The sequence below is a fragment of the Mustelus asterias genome, chromosome 1 (assembly GCF_964213995.1).
Source record: "Mustelus asterias chromosome 1, sMusAst1.hap1.1, whole genome shotgun sequence".
Lineage (NCBI taxonomy): Eukaryota > Metazoa > Chordata > Chondrichthyes > Carcharhiniformes > Triakidae > Mustelus > Mustelus asterias.
The window spans coordinates 67,538,655-67,561,544 of NC_135801.1; the positions used below are offsets into that span (position 1 = coordinate 67,538,655).

Consider the following 22,890-nt stretch of genomic DNA (forward strand, 5'->3'; position numbering starts at 1 on the left):
TTGTGCATTTCACAAAAATGTGCAGCACAGAGTCTCTCAAGGAACTCATTGGAATAGAGTAGGCAACAAGTGTGTTGGCAATCAGCACTTCTATCAGATGTAGGATGGATGGACTGAAAGTAAGACTTTGTCCCAATAACATGCCAAAAGTGAGAAATGCCTTTGATTTCCCAAGTCAGTCATCCTTGACTTTTAACAAATTAGGGAATAATAGACCAATGACCATTGGAATATTAAATTAATTAAACATAGGGCATTTACAGCTAGCATCCGCAGAAGCCTTTGTTCCTTGGTCTTGGCTTCAACTTTGGTTTCAAATGTGAAAGGGGCCAATTTCTAATCCACTGTCTTTTTTTAATTTTGATTCCGTTGTAAATCAAAATGTGTTTAGATCAGAGATCCCAAGACCCTACTTCCAATGCCTGGCGTAATGGTTGGAGATATTGGAAAGAAACTGGGATTAAATGGGATAGACAATGGGTAAGAATGTTTTCTTTGATGTGACACCTAATTTTCATGCTACTTGCATTAGTTGGTTTTCTTAATCCTTTTTTGTGTTAATCGGTTTCTTGTTTCCCAAATTTGGAATGCAATGATTTGGCATAGCAAACTTTTCATGTTGTATATGTAAGGCACATCACCAATTCAAAATTAAGCCAATGTTTTACAGTGGGGAAATAGTGCTTTAACATAATTCCTAGGTGTTTCACAGAGCCAAAAATCAGACAAAAATAGATGTCATGCTTCAAGGACACCAAAGCAAGAACAAACTTGCATTTCAATAGTGCTTTTCACAATTGTAGAAAGTTCCAAATCATTTTCCAGCTAATTAAATATTTTTGAAGTGTTACCTAAAAAAAAGTTTCTCACTGCAATTTGCATGTTATACTTACCATTCTCTAATTATTCTCTTCTGTCTTTATTTATCGCTTACCCTTCCTACTCCGGCTGTCGGATATATTTTTTCCTGTTGCGTCGACATGCATGTTTCTGAATCTTCTCCTCACTCTGAATTACTAAGTTTGTCTTTCCTTTTTATCCTCTGTCACTTCTAATCTGTCTATAGTTTTGCACTTATATTTAGCTGTTTAAAAGCTCAGAATGTGTAGCAAGATGGCAAATACCTTTTAAGCTAGAGTTGTGCAATGGAATCAGCAGGGAGACATCGCTGTTAGGTGTTGGAACACATGAAAATAGAAAGGAAGTGAGGGTGAAGTGGAAGCAAGAGTGTAGTCTGATTTGGCTTTGGGAGACATTGGATATGGGAATTAGGAGGAATTCGAGAATGGCAACTACACAAAAGGATGCTATTCAGCATGTCATGTCCAGTCTGGCTCTTTATGAGAGCAAGTTGGCTAGTCCCACTCCCTCACCTTTTCTCTTAGCCCTACAAATGTTTTCACTGCAGATAATTAGCCGTTTCTGCTTTGAAAGCCATGATTGAGTTTATCTCACCACACTCTGTGCATTCCAGATCCTAACCACTTGCTGCTTAAAGAGAGGTTTTTCCTCGTGCTACATTAGTTCTTTTTCCATTTCTCTCAAATCAGTGATTTCTATCACTATCCTTCTCAGTTCACTTGACTTCCAACTGTATGTCATCTGTAAATTTTGAAATAATGCCCTGCACACTCAAGCCTACCTCATTAATATCGATCAAGAAAAACAGTGACCCTAACATCAATCCCTGGGGAGCCGTGCTACATAACTTCTTCCAGTTTGAAAAACGACCATTCACCATTGTTCTCTATTTCCTCAGCAAACATAGTATCAATGCTGCCACTGTTCCTTTTATTCCATAAACTTTATTTTGGTGATAAACCCATTATGTAACATTTTATTGAATACTTATTGGAAGTTCATGTACACCACATAACTGCAGTACTCTCACCAACCTTCTCTGCTATCTCATCAAAAACCTTAATCAAGTTAGTTCAACAGGATGTGCCTACAACAAATACATGCTGACTTTTCTTAATTAATCAACATCTGTCCAAGTGACTGCAAATTTTGTCCTGGATTATTATTTCTAAAAGGTTCCCAATATGGAGATTAAGCCGATTGGCCAGTAGTTGCTGGACTTATCCTTGCCACACTTTTTTCAAATTAAAAGGATTGGTATCTCAAAATGAAGTGAATGGGGCAGTTCAGGAAGGAACCACTTGAGGGCATTAGGGGTGATCAGAGGGGATGGAATGCGTAAACTTTTTAAAGGGTGGAGGAGGGTGGATCGGAGTTTCGGCACATTTGTAATAGGTTAGAAGTTCTCATGGTTGTAAGACTGCTAAGAAGTCTGATTTTAAAAAACTAAGGAAGTTGTGGAGTAATGAGAGAGCGCTAAGAATGCTGATGAGCAGGGAATAATAGCATTTGTGATTGGAAAGACTGGAATTTGGGATACCTCTGGGTCAGCATCTCCAATCTCATCTGTGTCCGCCTCATTGCAAGTGAGAATGGAGAGTTTGGCATTCCAGCCAAAACCTCATTCATTTTCAGTGGCACCGGAGAATCCAGCTGCGAATGAGGATGGCAGATTTTAGGCATTTATGCTTTGATAGCTCAGATAAATGGGCTGAGGGAGTGGGGTAGATTAACGGCTGACAACATTTGGAGGGAGGATCAGAATTTGGGAGAACTGTGGGACTGAAAAAAAATTAGGTTTGAGGGTTGTTCTGCTAATGCCCCTTTAGGGAAGGAAATATGCCATCCTTACTTGGTCTGGCCTGCATGTGATTCCAGACCCAGAGCAATGTAGTTGACTCTTAATTGCCTTCAGACCCACAGTAATGTGGCTGACATTTAACTGCCCTCTGAAATGGCCTACCAGGCCACAAAGTTCAAGAGCAATTAGGAGTGGGCAACAAATGCTAACCTTGCCAGTGACACCCCCATCCCATGAAAAAATAAAGAAAAGGCTAAACAACTGAAGATTCGGGGAAGCAGTAAAGGTTAAGGCCTTTCATCAAAAGTATAGACTAATAAGATTAATTTCCAGTAAGTCTTGGGCAATATTATGGGTAAATGCAAAGATTTTTTTAAGAACCATTTAAGCTATAATGCACTGATTGCTGTATAAATGTTTTAACCTTTGCAGAGTTGGATTACTGAGGGACTGAAAAAAAATCCAAAACAATGAAACAGTTTGCTTTATTTCATTTTGCTGTTTCCTGAGTGTTGATTTGAAAATGTATATAATTTTGTTGGCTTGGTGTGGTTCTAATGCTTTATTGTGAATACTGTTTCCTATCTTTTTCTACTAGTTGATGATTTGTAGGTTAGCTTACCTGAATCCATTTGGGAAAATCAGTATGGTTTCCTTAGCATAGTTATTTGAGTTGTTCCTTTTTTGATTGTGGTCAATGCAGCTGTCATTGGACATGTTAGTAATCTATGGTGGTCAGTTGAGCACAGCTTCATGAAGTCACAGGTGCATTGTTTGCTAAAGCAATCCAGTTCATCACCTTCCCTAGCAAAATGACAAACCAGTGCACTTTCATCAATTGCTGGATTTTCAAAGGTCCAAAGAACCATAAATTGCATGTACATCGTGAAACTTACTCTGTGCTGCCACTTGTACTGATGGGAAATGATTCCACTCTGTCAATCTTCAACCCACAGCATTATCATCTGAATGCATATTGGCTTTCCTGACACTTGGCCATGCTGTTTTCATATAAAGGAATCCACTGTATTAGCACTCTGATCCAGTAAAGCAAGTCTTGATGACTTCCAAGCGATAAGAACTATCATTAAAAATTATGTACTTTCCCAGGACCTCAACTGAACACCAATGCAACTATAATAATTCTGCCACCAAGGTTCTCTCACAGTAAAAATGAAACTTTAAAAGTGCACATCAGATTCTTGGATCAGTTTGTGGACGTTCTGCATTATAATCTGCAACTATGGTCCCAAGATTATCTAGAATAAAAAGAGAAATTAAACTTTTTAACAAAAAACCACAATACTTTTCAAGGTGGAACCAGAGAGATATGAAGAGCATGGCGAGACATTATAAATAAATAAATGGTGAGGTGGGGGATGGGTTCAGCAGAGGCACCTGGGTGTATATATGCATAAATCATTGAAGGTGGCAGGATTGATTGTGAGACCAGTTAATAAAGCATACAGAATCCTAGGCTTTATTACTAGGGACATAGAGTATAAAAATAAGCAAGTTATGTTAAACTGGTTCAGCCTCAACTGGAGTACTGTGTCTAATTCCAGGCACCATATCAAGGCATCAGATAGAGTGCAAAAGAGATTCACAAAAATGCTCCTAGTGATTAGGAACTTCAGTTATGTAAATAGATTGGAGAACTTGGAACAGTTTTCCTTGGCAAAGAGAAGGTTTGGAGGAAATTTAGAGATTGTCCAGATGCCTCTTGATTTTGACTAAGTAAATAAGGAAAAACTGTCCCCATTGGTGGAATGACTGAGAACAAGAGGATTTATGGTACTTGGTAAATGACACAGTGGTGACATGAGGAAAAGGTTTCTCAGACAGCAAGTGCTTCAGATCTGGACTGCACTGCCTGCATATGGTGAAGGTATGGTCAATCGAGGCTTTCAAGAAGAAATTTAATTATCTGAAAAGGAAGAATGTGCATGATGGAGAGAAGGTGAGGGAGTAGCACCAAATAATTGCTCCTTCAGAGAGCCAGCTCAGGCACAATTGGAGAACACAGAAAGTAGAAGCAGAAGTAGGCAAGTCTTACCTGACGAAGGAGCAGCGCTCCGAAAGCTAGTGGCTTTTGCTACCAAATAAACCTGTTGGACTTTAACCTGGTGTTGTGAGACTTCTTACTGTATAATTGAAGCTTAGCATTCCTTACTTTTATGTTAAATTCCTTTATCATAAAAGATAGTATTCCATTAGTCATCTTGATTACATGCTGCACCTGCATACTAATTTTTTGTGACTCATGCACCTAAATCCTTCTGCATCTCGGAATTCTGCTATCGTTCTCAGTTTAAGTAATACACTTTTTTATTCTTCCTGCCAAAGCGAACAACTTCACAGTTGCCCAAATTATACTCAATCTGCCAGGTTTTTGCCGACACTGAACATATCTGTAATGTCCTATCTCTATTAGGGGTTGTTGTTTTCTTAAGATTAATTCTCAAAATAAATGCAACCTCATTAAATATTACTGTTGGTACTTTCTATTCTGTATGACTATTTCCAAATTAGCGGGTTCAGCAAGAATACAGAGTTCAAAATTTTAGTGAACAATTTAATGATGACATTTTCTAACTGATGTACCCAAGATCTTAAGTAGTAATGCACTACATATTACTTTCCACACATGTCATTGTAATGGACAAGTTAAGCAGAAAAATTTTGCCAATGGCTCCTCCACAAGGTGGCGATATTTATCTGAACTCAGAGTTCGTACTACTTATTAATTAAATGTTCTGCCTGCTTTCATCAACTATCACCACAAGCACAATTGTGCCTGTGAACTCGCCACGCCGGAAATTAAAGGCAAGAATACTGCTCCTATTACTCCTTACCCAGTAAATTGTAACACCGATGTGTGCATATAACCTCTTGAATTCATTTCTGTCGGAATAGGCTAATTTGGGGGATGCTTTGAAAATATGTTGAGAATGCATTGGATAATTATTGATTGATTTACCCTGGTAACAGTCACTACTGAAATTAGCATAACATTAACTGTAACATTGTGGATAATACTTCAGCGCTGGGCTTTGATTCGTGGAGCCTAATGCTAAATTCTGTTGGTATAGAATCCGACATGTTATTACACTGTACATATATAGGGGGAGCTTTTTGTCTTTGAAGCACAAAATTGAAATTTAGCAGGGAGAGTGCATGCTTAATTTAGAGCCTGTGCAACTTTCCTTCCATCTTTCCTGTGCTCTACACGGGTGATGAATTATGCATAGGCAATACCACTAAAAGATTATCCCATAGTATCTTTATTCTTCACAAGAATTAGGCTGTGGAACACAACAGTAAAATATCTGAACATCTGAGAAATGACAAATGAAAATGGATAACAGCAAAAAGGTTCAAGACTTGGCATTAAGAAGAAATTGCCCATATTAGAGTAAATTGCACTGAGTGAGTGAAAAGTCTGATTGGACAAATTGCCTTTCTTACATGTTCCGTATATGATGGTGTGTTGGACTTTATCAGCAGGCCATTACTGACATCTATAGTCTCCTGGATCAAGACTTCACTCCAAGTGGGCCAGGGTAGGTAGTGTTTCCCAGTGGCCATCAAGGTAACCCAAGCCCTAATTTCTTTGCCTCTGCCTCCTTCCAAGGATCTGCTGATGAAATACTTTGGATTTCACAACCTGCTAGCCACAAGTACATCTCCCTGGTGACCAGTGTCATGTTTGCCAGGCCAGCCACTTGCATCCACTTTGCTCCTGATAAGACCAGTTAGAATAAGATTTGCTGCAGTGGTTGGATTTCCACAGGTCCAGGGAGACAGACTGCACACTTGTGTGAAGCTTTATGGCTCAGCAATACTAACTGTGGCCACCCCCACAATATTCCCAAACAATAATACTTACATCTCATTAATACCCATTGCTCGTCTTCAACTCTGGTCATCCTGTTTTCCCCAAGGCTGATAGGCAAGGGCAGCAATGAAGATGGTTAGGCAACAGGGATTTGAAATAAAGTTTATTTAATATTTACAATAAAATTGAGTGATGTACTTGTCAACACAAGTGTTTGTGAAATTCCAAAGTCTTTGTCATTGATTTTGCTACGACTGTTGCGTCGTGCGATGCCTGTGGCACGAGGGAAACTGCAGCCAGGCTGCTCATCCCCCTGATCTGACAGTTGGGACATTCTCTAGCATTTGGAGTCCATAAGGATTCGGCTAAAGCCTGCCCCACATGCACTGTGAAGGAAAAGACTCAAACACCGGCTCAGGAGACATCTGGTCGGGCTCTGATGGGATGGGGAAAGTGGAAATGCCATGAGCAGAGTCCCCTCCTCTTCTCTCATGGTCTAACTGTACTTCCTTGCTAGCCAAGAGCTGGCGAACAGCTTGCTGCGTTTTGGTAAAAGCTTGAATGGCTAAGCAGAGGGGTGTAGGCCAATTGGTGAGTGCCAGCATGTCCTCGATTGCCTGCCATGCCTGATGCTTCGTGCCAGTAGCCACTCTCCCATGGGAGTGGCAATGAGCACCACACCTGCGATTTTATGAATGGACTCCTCCAATTGCACATATTGGCCGGAAAATTCTGGCCATTCACACTGTCATGATTTTCTGGTCCAGCCAACGGCACATCGCTGCCACAGGTTTCCGGCGACAAGGAGTGCATTCAATAGGAAATCCTGTTGACAATGGCGGGACCAGAAGATCCTGTCGCTGGCCAATAGCGGGCTGCCTGCGCCACCAGAAAATCCGCCCTGTACTTTTGGAAATGCTAACAGAATCTTTGCATTTGCTTCCACTGGACAAAGGCCTCATCACAATGTTAGTGTGCCATATGACTGTATGATATCCATTTCTGTATCTCCAGTGGCCATATGCTCCACCACTTTGTCGATCATCATGGCCTCCTCAGATACAGTGCTGAAAGGAGCCATGAATGGAGGCAAACCCTGATTCTTTGTCGCTCCCTGGCGTTCTGAGCTCTCTTTTGCAAGGAGAGAAACCACAGAGTTATGTTAGTGAGAAATTGAAAATTTTGAGAGCATGGAAGGGCAACATTTGTGGAGGGTAATTGCGAGCTATGGTAGTGAGATGGCAATAAGATGAAAGTGCAGATGAGGATGTGAGGAGCTGACCAGAGAGAGAGAGATACGTGAAATGCAAGGCATGCTGGGCAGAGAACTGCTGCAAATGAAAATGCTGAGTCAGAGTGAGGGTGTTGCCATTTGAATGTGGGACACAACGCACCTTTTCTACTGTGATAAGGTAATTGAGGTCACCTTTTTCAGTACACGTATGAAGTAATAGTCCTGTTGCTGTCTTCCTCAGTCATTTCAAGCAGTGCCTGCTTCGCAATAGAAGCTGGCCTATTACTTCCATCTGCTGAAAACAGTGAACATAATGGCCTCACAGCATGACCTACCAGGGTGACTCAGAACTGGAGGGCAACTTTTCTACATTAAGCATCTTTCATTGTTTTGTTCTCATCTCTTCAGGCATTCCTGCATTGGATGCATCCTGTCAGGGTCCCTCTTCAACATAGAGCTTTAACTGTCATGTATGGGTCGTCATCACATGTCTGTTCTAATTGGTCAGGAAATCTAGGAGTGGGTTACTAATGCTGTAGCTGAGTTAAACTGTGGCAAAGCTCATTCCAGCAGTTTTCAGGTTCCCAATCCACTGGTGGCCTCCCCCGCTGCAAGCAGATTTGAATGTTAACATTTTGATCATTGTACTGTGCAAAGTCTTTCCAGTTGCATTGATGCAAACTGGTAATTCTGTTTCTTGCATATGTGCTTGGATTGCACTATCCTGGAAATTTTAAGCATTGTTGTTTAGGAACCAGTGATGAATTATGAATTCAAGTCCTAAGTTTGTGAAAGAGTCAGGCCTCAGATGGAAAAGTTGGGCAGGTTGGGACTCAAAGCTCATTTTGACCAGTGTAAGTGAGGCAGATTGTACACCAGTGGCCTTTACTCCTAACCTCGTTAGAATATCCAGCATTAGGGTAGGGTCAACTGTTTAGTGTCCTGCCTCTTGCAAGAGGTAGCAGCAGGAAATATGGTGTGAGTGAGCTACTGTTTGGCATCAAGGACAGCAACTCTACTGCTCAGCAGCCATAACCGAATTTGCACATGCGTCGAACGGGCTTGGAAAATCCCAGCCAGTAAGTTAGTATAATTGGTTGAGTTTGTATTTTTCATTGGTAGATTTTCATGAATAGTTATAGATTTACTATTATAAGGAAATTAAATTTTAGCTCATTAAATGTTAAGTGTGAAGCTCAAGTGTGTTGCTTGAATTGTGTCACAAACATGTGCATAGGTATCATTTATATGATCTATTAGTTGATCAGTTGACATTGCTCACAGTAAATGGATGATGCACTGTTTTGCAAGGACAGGAAAATATTGCATTCTGCTGCTAAGGTGAAGAAAGCATTAGCCCATAGATCTGAATTTTACAGGCCACCATGTGTGGGAAATCAGATGGATCAATCCATAAATTAGGGTGTTGTTTATCAGCAGCTTTACCTGTGTCCACCTAACCCTGCTCCTAACACTATTTTATAAGCTGTGGGAGAGAGGTTGTGTAGGCTGCCTGTCTGTGACCCAACTGAGGCCCCAAGTGGGCAATGACCAATCCTCCTACCGCTCTGATTTAACAAATGGTGAGAAAGGCTTTAACCCGAGGGCTGCTGGCTAGTTAAGGGCAAAGGGGTGCCTCTCGCTGGGCCTCCAGTGCCACTGCTCCTGCTGGCCTTTAGTTGGCTGGACGTTCTACAAAGTGGAACTTTCTCCTGGAGATGGATGGAAGTCCAGCCTTGTACTAATTAAAGGGCTGTCGCCTGAAAAATTAAAGCTGGTTGAGCCGGCAAATGGCACGCCCCTGCCATTTACACTGGAGTGTGGAAAGTCTACCCTCAGCATATAATCCATTTTATAAAATCTAATTTCTGTGGAGTAACTTCTGCTGGGTCAGATCCTAATTTTTCCAATTACAGATTAAAACTTTGCTTTCCTTTTGAAAAAAATATTAGTATCGTCAGCCAAGAGATTGCTTATGATGTGGCTTCTGTATCAATTAAGTTACTTAACTCAAATTATAGTGTATTTATATTGGAGCCCTGTTTATATCCCTTCGCTAATAACCCTGAAATATCAATTTATTTTCTTCAGCAAATTGTGAAGTGGTTGGTTAAGTCATACAGAGCATGATGTCTGGAAGAACATCCAGTAATTACTCATGCAAATCAATGAACCTTATTTTGTTGTCTTAACCCCTGCACCATTATACAAACAGGAACTCCATACTATTGACACAAATGTGGTAACTGGCACTACGGACTAACCCACATTCAGTGCAATGCTAAACCACAAGTCTGAAGTTATTTTAATAAAACAGTTCTTGTCTTTCAGGCTACATAGAAAATTTGATTTTTTTTCTTAAAATTTCAACATTTTTTAAGCTTACTCAGATATTTACCTATACACGGTTACTCTAATTCAGTTTATTTTCACATTCTGTTTACTGTAAGTCTAGAAATAAGATCCACAAAAAAAAAGGAAAGCAGCCTCCTACACCCATATTAAAATGAGTTATATTTACAACAATTGCTGCCATGTGCTGATGGGGCTGGAGGATGGGATGCAGCGAGGCTGGTTACTTTTGCACTGTTACTTATTAATATTCTAAAGTAGGAAATTATTATTTGAAACCATATGCTTTTCTGCTGTCTTGTACAATGCAATTGAGTATAAGTTGGAGCCCACAATTCGTGTTTAATACATTTTCAATTCAGCCTCGCCAACATCATGTGAGTAAGATCAAAGCAAAGCTGATCAAAGATTAAATTAATCTGCATTACTGTCTCATTCACCCTTGTTACTATTAATCTTCTAACTCTATAATAGGATGTCAAGAATTTATTTTGAGTGAAAAATACTCTAATAAATAGCAAAATATGAAAATGTGTGATATGAATAAATTGAGTTGCTTTCAGAATGTACGTATGTTATGGTAGAAGAAATTTACTGACAGACTAAGATATAATGTAGTAAAAGCTGCTGTGTACTTGAACGTCAACCCACAGAAAGCGACTGGCCCAGATGGGGTACCAGGATAAGCACTCGTATCCTGCGCAGACCAGTTGGCGGGGGTATTCACAAATATCTACAACCTCTCTTTACAACAATCTGAGGTCCTTAACTGCTTCAAGAAGGTGACCATCACCCTGGTACCAAAGAAGAATCAGGCAGCGAGCCTCAATGACTATCGTCCAGTGGCTCTGCCATCCATCATTATGAAGTGCTTCAAAAGGGTAGTCATGGCATGAATCAATTCCAGCCTGCCAGATTGTCTGGATCCACGACAGTTCGGCTACTGCCACAACAGGTCCATAGCAGACGCCATCTCCCTTGCCCTGCACTCAACCCTGGAACATCTAGATAACAAAGACACCTATGTATAGACTACAGCTCAGCCTTCAACACCATTATTCCCACGAAACTCATCTCCAAATACCATGACCTGGGGCTTGGCTCCTCCCCCTACGACTTGTTCCTGAACTTCCTAACCCACAGACCGCAGTCAGTAAGGACAGGCAACAACACCTCCTCCACAATCATTCTCAACACCGGTGCCCCACAAGGCTGTATCCTCATCCCCTTTCTACATTCCTTACACTCCCTATGACTGTGTGGCAAATTCCCCTCCAACTCGATTTTCAAGTTTGCTGATGACATCACTATAATGGGTCAGATCTCAAACAATTGACAAGATAGAGTACAGGAAAGAGATAGAATCTGGTGAACTGGTGTGGTGACAATAATCTCTCCCTTAATGTCAACAAAACTAAGGAAGCGTAGTGGAGAACATACCCCTGTCTACATCAATGGGGACGAAGATCAACAATCTGTCCTGGTCCCCCCCATGCTGACACTATAGTTAAGAAAGCCCACCAGCACCTCTACTTTCTCAGAAGGCAAAGGAAATTTGGCATGTCCGCTACGACTCTCACCAACTTTTACAGATGCACCATAGAAAGCATTTTTTATGGTTGTGTCACAACTTGGCATAGCTCCTGCTCTGTCTAAGATCGCAAGAAACTGCAAAGGGTCGTGAATGAAGCCCAGTCCATCACTCAACCCAGCCTCCCACCCGTTGACTCTGCCTACACTTCCTACTGCCTCAGAAAGCAGCCAGCATAATTAAGGACCCCATGCACCCTGGACATACTCTGTTCCGTCGGGAAAAAGATACAAAAGTCTGAAGCCATGTACCAACCGACTCAAGAACAGCTTCTTCCCCACTGCCATCAGACTTTTGAATGGACCTACCTCACAAAGTTTATCTTTCTCTACACCCTAACTATGACTATTATGCTACATTCTGCACACTCTCCTCTATGTACAGTATGTTTTGTCTGTATAGCACACAAGAAACAATACTTTTCACTGTATAATACATGTGACAATAAATGAAATCAAGAAATAATTACCTGGTTTTTCTCAGTCCTTCAGCCTGGTTATTTGAACTTTATCAGGTGGTTTAAATTTGCAGCTCGACCTATTGCGTGGTGACTGTTTCAGCTAACCGTCTGTGGCCAGTACAACAGTCACCTGTATTACTGAATCCTAGTTGTTGGTTATTAGACTCATACACCGGACATAGGTATCAAAATCAGCATTTTGCTCTTAATAAAACTTTAGCAACAGCATCGCAATCATCAATTCTCCTGTGCAAACTATATTGAGGGCATCAAGAGTACTGATTGATGGTTAGTACGCTGTAGGTGTACCAGGCAGAGAGAGAAAAAGGATAGACAGATAGACACGCATATACAAAATCTGCATCAATAAAGGAGATAATAAAATAATATAATTTATGAAATAGAGGTAATGTGAGACAACATCTACAAGGATCAATTTTGAGGGAGTTATGATTATGCAGTCTATTCATATGTCCATGATTTACAAGATATACTTCCTGTGCCTCTGCTTTAATACATTATTTCAATATTTCGTGGAGGTTTCCTTTAGTATATTGTTAAGTAAATTCCAATTATTTTAAGGGCAGTTTAATATCAGGAACCTGGTAATGGATTCTAATCCTCTTGACGAGGTTTTTTGTGTTTATGATCATTCCAAGGATCTATTCTCTGTGTTACTTCAAAATTGCATAATTCAGAGGAGAAAAGGAGAAAAATCTGGAAAAAATTATGGCGTTTTCATTAAAGAACAAGTTGGAACTCATTGCAAATAAAAGTTCTGTTTGACTGAATATATAAAAAGTTATATTCAGAAAATAAATCTGAAATGTCAATACTTTGAAAATTACCTAATACCTCCTTTGACACAGAGGGAATGAGCAATTTTCCAAGTCAATGGGAGATGACATCTCGTAAGAATTCTGACTTTATTCCAAATTGTCGTAATGCAATTGCAGTCTGGGTCTTGTTTGCCTACTGTCTTGTGTGTTTCTGTCCAGTACAGTAATCTTTTAACTAATAAGTATATGCAACTGCTTTTTCTCCCCCCATTTACAGAACAACTTAAAAGTTTGAGATTCTAACCATCGTAACAGTTTGTATTTCGGAATATGCAATAGCTGTTTCTTAGATGGTCTGCTTCAGTCACCATTAGAGTGAATTAATTGTTAAATGTTATTTACGAGAGGATATGCCAAAAGATTTTTGTCAACATTCAGCTCAACTTTCAGCATATAGTCGTACAGTCCTCAAGGGAAACATTTTCAGCTGTCGTATTTAAATATTATCCACATGTTTTTCCTCTGCCAGAAGGAATTGATGTTTGCTCGCATGCATTCAAATTCCTGTGGATTTTAATTCATCAGAATAAATAAACTTTTCAGAAAAACATTTAAGCCTCAAATAATAAATCTAGATTTTAGAGGGGAAACATACTTTAGATAGATTGAAATTATCCCAAATTAATTTCCCAGAAAGTGATTTTTTTTTAAAAAAAAATGCTTATCCCATTTAGTTCCATTGGAAAGGATCCATTTTAATTGTGCAGGCAAGAGATCCTCAGATCTGTCATTGCACTGAATAGGGATTAGCATCTTTTCCAGTGTTGAATCAAATTCTGACACTGAATACAGTTAAAAAAGTTGCCAGTACATTTCACAGTCCCAAGTACAGTTCAATTGTTAATCATCCAAGTAGTTACTTTTTGGTTGAAGGAATCAACATAGCAAATTTCAGGCAGGCTGTGCTCTCACATTGAAAAGTTGCACTTTCTCCAGTAGGGTGAGAAAAAAAAAAGCAATTATGTCTTGGGAAGCCAGTGAAGTACATAGCTTTCTCCAGAGCAAAGCTGATTCGATGACTGGGTGCTTTCAACAAAGAGCGATTCTCACCTGGAGCTTTCATATATCCATCACTCATTTTGTCCCAAGTCATGTTGAGTCTGCTTAATTCTGGTTATTGCACTTGATTACTTTATAGAATGCCACTAGCATAATAGCTCCAGTTGTTACAAAGTGCACTTCTGATTGGGCATCATGCAAATTTGATGCACGTTGAAAATTTGCTCAATTGAGGCAACAGATTTCCAATATTTGTCAGTTGTATACAAGGTGCTGCTTGTGACGTGGGAGCTTACAAACTAATTCAATGTGATTCGGTTTGTTTTAACAGATTTGCTGTGTTCCACAATGTTCGAATACCACGAGAAAATCTATTAAATAGAACCGGTGATGTCACGCCTGAAGGAACTTATGTAACTTCATTCAAGGTGCAATATAATAGCCAATAAAAACCATTTAAATTTATAATTGTCCTTTACTTTGTTGTAGCAGCATTTAAATATTTCCTAATGTCATACAAGAGCTGATAAAGAAATGCTGGGCAGCCAAAGCCCATAAAACACATCATGCAAAAGTTTCCCATATTATCAGGTGTGGGGATCTACTGTGCCCTTGATTATACATAGCTCATCAAAATACATTTTACAGACTAGAATGTTGTACATATGATCAGGAATGGTGAATCGGCTGAGTGCTTGTAAGGAAAAGGCCACTGTCAAATGGGGTAATCCATTCAATTAGGTCTATGCTGTTGAAGGTGCATTGCTGCCTTTATTAGCAACTGATTGATATGTTTAACAAGATTAAAACCAGCAAATGACTGTATAGCTGTAGTCACTATAGATTATTTTAGTATCCAGCTGGAGGTATTCCTGTAAAGACCTTCTGTCAGTACATTCTGAAGGGTAAAAGGATCAGCATAGGGCATTTGAAATTGTGCCTTAGAAAGACATTTTATTTAGAATCATCCTTGAAAGTGGTACTTGTAGCTGTTGCAATTCTATTTTTTATTCCCTTTTAGGACCCTAATCGTCGATTTGGTGCTTCTCTTGGAGCACTATCTGTTGGTAGAGTGTCAATCACAGGAATTGCAGTCATAAATCTTAAGTTATGCTTGACAATTGCTATTCGCTATTCTGCCGTTCGTCGTCAATTTGGACCAACAGACCATGAGGAAATACCAGTGCTTGAGTATCAATTGCAGGTACGTGCCAATGTTAAGTATAATGATGAACATTCTACTGTACTAGGAACAAATTGAATTAAAACCTCATCTTATTTTTCGTATTCAAGAGGGACATTTTTCCTATCTAGAAACAAGTTATCATTGTCATTGTCTATGTAAAGAATGTAACATTGAAAGCATTTTTTGTATATTTGATGGCTTTTTCTTAACTCCACATTTAAACAATATTTCAGTTTTTAAAGTATCATAGAGACCAATAATAAAGGAGTCGCAATAATTCTCCTGGTTAACAGGAACACTTGTATGTAATTTAGTTTCTGTCACATCTCTGCACAGTAAGAAGTCTCACAACACCAGGTTAAAGTCCAACAGGTTTATTTGGTAGCAAATACCATGAGCTTTCGGAGCACAGCTCCTTCGTCAGATGGAGTGGATATCTGTTCTCAAACAGTGCAAACAGACACAGAAATCAAATTACAGAATACTGATTAGAATGCAAATCTCTACATTCTAATCAGTATTCTGTAATTTGATTTCTGTGTCTGTTTGCACTGTTTGAGAACAGATATCCACTCCATCTGACGAAGGAGCTGTGCTCCGAAAGCTTATGGTATTTGCTACCAAATAAACCTGTTGGACTTTAACCTGGTGTTGTGAGACTTCTTACTGTGCTTACCCCAGTCCAACGCCGGCATCTCCACGTCATGACATCTCTGCACACTCATCCCTTTCTATTTCCAAGTGTGTGTCTTTGAGAGGGGGACTTTGTATGGCTATGAGCATAATGAATAATTCCCTGCACTTTGGGGATTATTGCTACACGAGTTGCATATGTGGTGGCTAGACTGCACTCACGCAATCTGGCTGGCACTTTCACATTATTTTGTTTGTACAGAGGCTGTGTGGGGCTGCAAAACCTAGTTTGAGAACCATTGCACTTGAGGAACAGAAAATTGCTCCCCATTCTGTAACCCAATCCTGTAGCTTGTCACTTTGTCTAATTACGATAAATGATTGCCATAGATGTTATAGCAACATTTCAACAGAGCTTCTTTGTTCTCTCTATAGCTTCAACAGAAATCTTAGAGAAATGGTTTTTAAAAGATTTCGTCAAGTCTCCTGCAAGAGTTACAGGAAAAGCTCAAACAACTCCATAGAATTTCTCTCTTCATAATCAGTTAATTTTCTTATGTCATATAATTTAAGTGAAATATTTTCCTTTATTTCAGCAATGGCGTCTTATTCCCTATTTGGCAGCCACTTATGCACTAGACCACTTTTTCAAGTCACTGTTCATGAACTATGTTGAATATCAAATGGGAATGTTGATGAAGGACAAGAGTGAGAGACAGGTGGGTATTATTACAAATTAGTACACAAGTATCATGTGGAGCTAGATCTGCTTTTGAAAATTGCTAAAACTTGCAAACATACATATTAACAATTATTTTCCCTGTCTTAAGAGCACCACACTGAATGGGCAAGCAAATTATTGAAATTCATTGCCTGATTGAATGAGATGACAATACCTAAATTTTGTTACCAGCGTGCAAGAATGTCATAGTAACAATGGAGTCAACAGTAGAAAATTGTTACGATGCCGAATCTATTTTTCTTTCTCAACTGGTGACCCTACTCACATTGCATGTCTCTTCATAAGCAATAATGGAGCTCTTTGAAATTGGCTTCTTAAAGATGTGTTGGATTTATTACTACTGATTGCAAAGTTTGCAGTTTTTGTCTAATTAGAAACCTTAACTTTGGGTATTCCATTTGTTCAGGTCTGATTTTATTGCTTTCCAAGTCGTTTATCCCATGCATTGCTTTTTATAAAGTACTCTGGCTTTCATTTCTGTAGTAGCCAGCACCTTTTAAGGGGCATTCTTTGAGGGAGGAGTCAAGTGACCCGCTAGTCCAATCAGAACAGAGTTGGGAATTCACTGAGACATGTTGGGACTTGTCCCAGCAGTTGAACCTAGAGCTAAGTATTGAAGACCATTTAAAGCACTCTGTAAATAGTTGTAATAAATCATTGTTTTATAAGTTAACTGGTGGAAACATTCCTTGAAGTTATTACATGGGCAACAAGGTAAAGACCAGCAATTCAGATTGCAAGAATTTGTAGAAAAAAGTCTGATTGCAAGAGTTGCAGAACATGTCTTGACTAGCTCAGTCTGCAAGGAAGAGAACAATAAAAATGCCTCATTTTGGAAAATTAGAGCCATTCGCTCCTGCTACAGAAGATTGGATACAGTGTGTGGACCGCTTAAATTATTTTTTCCATACGACTGAAGGAGAGTGGGAGGAGAAGCAGAGAATAATTTTGTTAACTGCGTGTGGGGCACAGACAGTGTCTGATTCTAAGTTTAAGATCCCCAAATGCCCCGTTACTAAAACATTGAGATCGTAGAGTTAATCAAGGGGCACTACCACCTCAAGCCCTAATAATCTTACAGCATTACAAGTTTAATTTGACTCAGAAAGCCCCAGATGAGAGCATTTCAGCCTTTGTGATAAGACTCGAAGATTGCAGAGCACTGTGATTTTGGGACTACATTAAATGAGATGCCAAGAGATCGTTTAGTACATGGTGTTAACATTGACGCCATACAAAAGAAGCTTTTGGCAGAATCAGAGGTAAATTTTAAAATGGCGGTGTAGATTACTTCAGCCAAGGGGAAGGGCAGCCAGGAGTTACAAAGTGCTCTGAGCAGCGCTATTCATCGGTTAGGGCGGAAACCGCAAGCAGCAGTGGTGCCAGGAGTGAAAGTGCTGGTTCAAGCAAGGAAATAAATACAGGAACTGGAAGAACCAGAAGGAATGGAAGGTTATACCAACAGCCTAGAATAGACCCAGTGGGCAAAATCTGACACGCTGGCAAAGCCCGGCTGCACTGAGAACTGGGCGCAATGTTTAAAGGGCACCCCAATCAGAGCAAACAATGACCTCACCCCAGCCCACCACATTGGCGACCTCTGCAATTTCCAGGGTTTTGCCGAATCTTGAGCCCCTGCTGCCATTCCCATGGACGGCGAGTGTGGGCTCAAGATCACTCCCAGCATGTGCAGAGTGTTACAGATATGGGGCAAGCCACCCTCTCAGACATATGCAGATTTAGGGAAGCTGAATGCTTCAGGTGCCAGAAAAAAGCTCATCTGAGACACAAGTGCAAGTAGAAAGCAGAACCTGTCTAGCACAAGTAAATCAAACAATACACCACCAGTACACCGTATGGAAGATGGTCCTAAGGCAGAGCGGAAAGTTATCTATCAATTATGTAAAAGCGGGAAAAGTGGCCCCAATCACAATGGAGTTATTGGTAAATGAAAGGCCGTTACAGATGGAAAAGGCCACTGGGGCCTCAGCCACCATGATGTGGGAGCAGACTTACCAGTACCTTTAGGAAGGGATCCACCTCGGAGGTTGAAGAACACTGATGACACATATGGGGGAGGCCAGAAAAATAATTGGCACAATGATGACTCCAGTGAGCTTTCGACAGCAATCCGGTCAGCTGCTTTTAGTCGTGGTGGCTGATCAGGGACTGAGTTTGATGGAGCACAACTGGCTCAAATTATATTGGTAGAGATCTTTAGCATCAAGAAGGGGGCCTGCAGAAGATCTTCAGCAAGTACCATAATGTAGAACTGGGAAAAATGAGTAAAGGTGAGAATTCATGTGAACCTGGAAGCCCAAAAAACTTTCAGGGCTAGACCTGTGCCCTATGCGTTATTGGAGAATGTCAAAATGGAGTTGAAAAGGCTGGGAGATCATCATTCAACCAGTGCAGTTTGCAGAATGGGTAACACCCATTGCACCAGTAAGGAAACCAGATAAAACTATTTTCATCTGCAAGAATTACAAAGCTGACAGTGAACCAGACACAAAGCTGGATAAGTATCCCATTCCCAAAATTGAAGATCTTTATGCAAAATTGGTTGGAGGTCAAATATTCTGAGTTAGACATGAGTCATGCCTACCAGCAATGGGAGTTAGACAATTCCTCGAGGGAATATGTGACCATAAACACCCATAGGTGGTTGTACCAATATACATGCTTATTCTTTGGAGTTTCATAAGCATGTGCTATATTCTAAAGAACCATGAAAAGTTTACTGCAAGGCTTGCCAGGTGTCACTTTTGTATTAGTAACAGGACCTACAATAGAAGAACACTTAAAATTTGGAAGAAGTATTAAGGAAATTCCAGGAAGCAAGAGTGCGTCTCAAGAGAGAGAAGTGCACCTTCTAGGCTAAGGAGGTGGCCTACCTGGATTATTGGGTGGACACACAGGGGCTGCATCCCATGGAGGATAAGATGAAACCAATCATGGAGGCACCAGCATCAAGGAATATCTCAGAACTCAAATCTTTTTGGTTAACTATTATGGGCAGTTCCTCCCAAACCTGCCAACGATGTTAGCTCCACTGCATGGATTATTAAAGAAACACCAGAGATGGATCCGGAAGGCACCACAAAAGGAACCATTTAACCAGGTCAAGCAGGTGTTGCAGTTGTCCTGTTTATTGATGCACATCAACCCTACCAAGAAGATAATACTAACATGTGATGCATCCCCATATGGTGTTGGGACAGTTTTATCCCACAAAATGAATGATGGGTCGGAGAGGCCTGTAGGATATGTGTTGAGAAAAGATTTGGGGAAAAACTATTCACGAATAGAGAGGGAGAGGGCCAAGCTATCATCGGTGGCATCAAAAAGTTCCACCAATATCTTAATGGGAAACTTTTCACTTTAATGATAGACCACAACTACCATTGGGTTCATTCAAAGATGATAAGGCAATTCCCACCAATAGCTTTGGCCCGGATACAGTTTTGGATGTTGTTCTTGTTGGCTTATCATTACACCATTGAACATCATCCAAAGACACTAATAGCCGGTGCAGATGCGCGAGTCATATTCCCTTGCCAGAGATAGGTACACCCCTCACATTACCAGAAGAGGTAAAAATGGCCATGAATTTTCTAGACACTTTGCATCCTTGAACGCCACGTTGACTGGGTTCCTGCTATCATATAGGATCACCTTGCATACTGAAGTCTCTCCAGTTGAGCTTCTAATGGGCGTCTGTTGAGGACCAGGTTAAACCTGGTGTTGCGGTATTATCACTGGACCAGTAATCCAGAAACGCAGGGACCTGCGTATGAATCCAACCACAGCAGATGGTGAAATTTGAATTCAATAAAAATCGAAATTAAATGCCTAACAAAGACCATGAAACCATTGTTGATTGGTGTAATAAAAACCCATCTGGTTCACTATGGAAGGAAATCTGCCATCCTTACTCTGTCTGGTCTACATGTGACTTCAAGTCCACAGCAAGCTGATTCTTAACTACCTTCTGAAATGGTCTAACAAGCCCAGGGCAGTGAGGGATGGGCAATAAATGCTGACCCAGCCAGTGACACTCGCATCCCACGAATGAATTTAAAACACTTAGTAGGGAGGGTGGAGACAAGTTAGAGGAACCGGAAGAGGAATTATGATGCATCCAAACCTGCAAGAGCATTCAAGATAGAGGAACCATTGTTGTGACGATCTTCACAACACTGGTTCCTCTATCTTGAATGTTCTTGCAGACCAGATTGGATTCCATGAGTTGTAGTGGCCAGAACAGGGCCGTTGTCCTATGAGGTTAAAGTACAGGACAAGGGGCGACACGGTAGCACAGTGGTTAGCACTGCTGCTTCACAGCTCTAGGGACCTGGGTTTGATTCCCGGCTTGGATCACTGTCTGTGTGGAGTTTGCACATTCTCCTCGTGTCTGCGTGGGTTTCCTCCGGGTGCTCCAGTTTCCTCCCACAGTCCAAAGATGTGCGGGTTATGTTGATTGGCCATGCTAAAATTGCCCCTTGAGATGCGTAGGTTAGAGGGATTAGTGGGTAAAGTATGTAGGGATATGGGGGTAGGGCCTGGGTGGGATTGTGGTCGGTGCAGACTCGATGGGCCGAATGGCCCCTTTCTGTACTGTAGGGTTTCTATGATTTCTAAGATTTAAAACAAACATGTAGACCACTTGAAACAAAAACAGAAAATGCTGGAAAATCTCAGCAGGCCTGACAGCATCTGGAGGGAGAGAATAGAGCCAACATTGAGTCTAGATGACCCTTTATCTAAGCTCTGCTAAGATTTTACAGCGTTTTCTGTTTGTTTCAGATTCCAGCGTCTGCAGTGTTTTGCTTTTACCACTTGCGTGGGCAAGAGCCAATATTATGACCTCCTCCAATTTGTTTTTAAAAGTTTATTTATTAGTGTCACAAGTAGGCTTACATTAACACTGCAATGAAGTTACTGTGAAAATCCCCTAGTCGTCACACTCTGGCGTCTGTTCAAGTATGCTGAGGGAAAATTTAGCATGACCAATGCAGCTAACCAGCACATTAGGAGGAAACTGGAGCACCCGGACTGTGGGAAGAAACTGGAACACCCAGAGGAAACCCACGCAGACACAGGGAGAACGTGCAGACTCCACACAGACAGTGACCGAAGTCAGGAATCAAACCCGGGTGTCTGGTGCTGTGAGGCAGTGGTGCTAACCATTGTGCTACCATGTCACTCATCATTGTGCCAGCAGGAAGAGTAGGGGGTTGCCTGAGGAGTAAATTGTCGATCAGCCAGCAACAGACCAGAGTGTTATCCCTCAGGAAACAGTGGAAGATGAAACATCGGTACAATGAGCATGTCCTTGTGAAATAAGCCCAACAGTAACTACCACAAGAGAAGAACCTCAGTCGTCTGAGCTGCATCGCTCTGAGAAAGAAGTCATCACTGGACAAACTGAGTTATTGAAGGGCTAGTATAAAATGATCATTCCTGTTTTGGAAATTGTTCAATTTAATTATTTCAATAAGGGGCTTAAATGGGGAGGGATGTAGTAACGAGCTTCTTTCAGGGGCTCTGAGGGAGGAGTCATGTGACCCACTAGTTCACTCAGGAACAGAGTTGAAAATTCACTGGGACGTATCGGGACTTGTCCAGCAGTTAAACCCTAGAGCTGAGTGTGTGTTTTATGAGTTAACTGGTGAAACCAATCCTTGACGTTATCACAATTTCCATGGACTAAATAGTTAATGTGGGAATCCTTAGAGATTCACATGACACTCCAAAATTTGAGAGAGGCAAAGCACTTTCTGTGGAGGTGAACAAGACATTTGCAATTAGTGTGTCAATTTGTCCTAAGTCTAAGAGTGGGAGACATAACTGCCTGAGAAGAAAACTGGCTTTGTTCTCTGCAGCTCACCTTGAAGACAGTCATTCAATTTATGATGTATCTTCTCGATTGACTTCAGTAAACTTCCAGCACATGGGCAAGTCTGTCCAGGGCTGTTACCACAGCTCTAAATTCTTACTCCGTTGAAATCCTTCCAAGCCATCACTGACGGCATTTGCCAACCAGCCAGTCGTCATTGTGTCCAAAAAAAAACCCCAAAAATGCTCATCTACCAGAGGAAAGAAAACTACATTCCTTGTGAATAAGACACAGCAGTAAAAGAGGATTCAGCCATTTCCTCCACAGGCAGGGCCTCATTGAGAGCATACATGACCTACTCATTCTTCATGTCAAATGAATGAGGAAGATTTCCATTGCATTATTGTTCAGATAATCTTTATTTTGCATCAACCTAATTGTACAAATTCATGCTGGGAGAATCCAAGATGCCTTCATTTTGTTAAGATTAATCCATCATGGTTTCTAGAAACTGG

The 22,890-nt window shown here is 40.7% G+C and overlaps 1 protein-coding gene across 1 annotated transcript in view; it reads left to right on the forward strand.

Moving 5' to 3' along the window:
• Positions 1 to 22,890, forward strand: part of acox3 (acyl-CoA oxidase 3, pristanoyl) — a 151,827-nt gene that overhangs the window by 35,496 nt on the left and 93,441 nt on the right. Inside the window, exons 7-10 of the mRNA XM_078213482.1 lie at positions 392 to 480; positions 14,307 to 14,403; positions 14,997 to 15,179; positions 16,391 to 16,513. Of these exons, the coding sequence (XP_078069608.1) occupies positions 392 to 480; positions 14,307 to 14,403; positions 14,997 to 15,179; positions 16,391 to 16,513 (492 nt within the window). The remainder of the gene's footprint in view (positions 1 to 391; positions 481 to 14,306; positions 14,404 to 14,996; positions 15,180 to 16,390; positions 16,514 to 22,890) is intronic.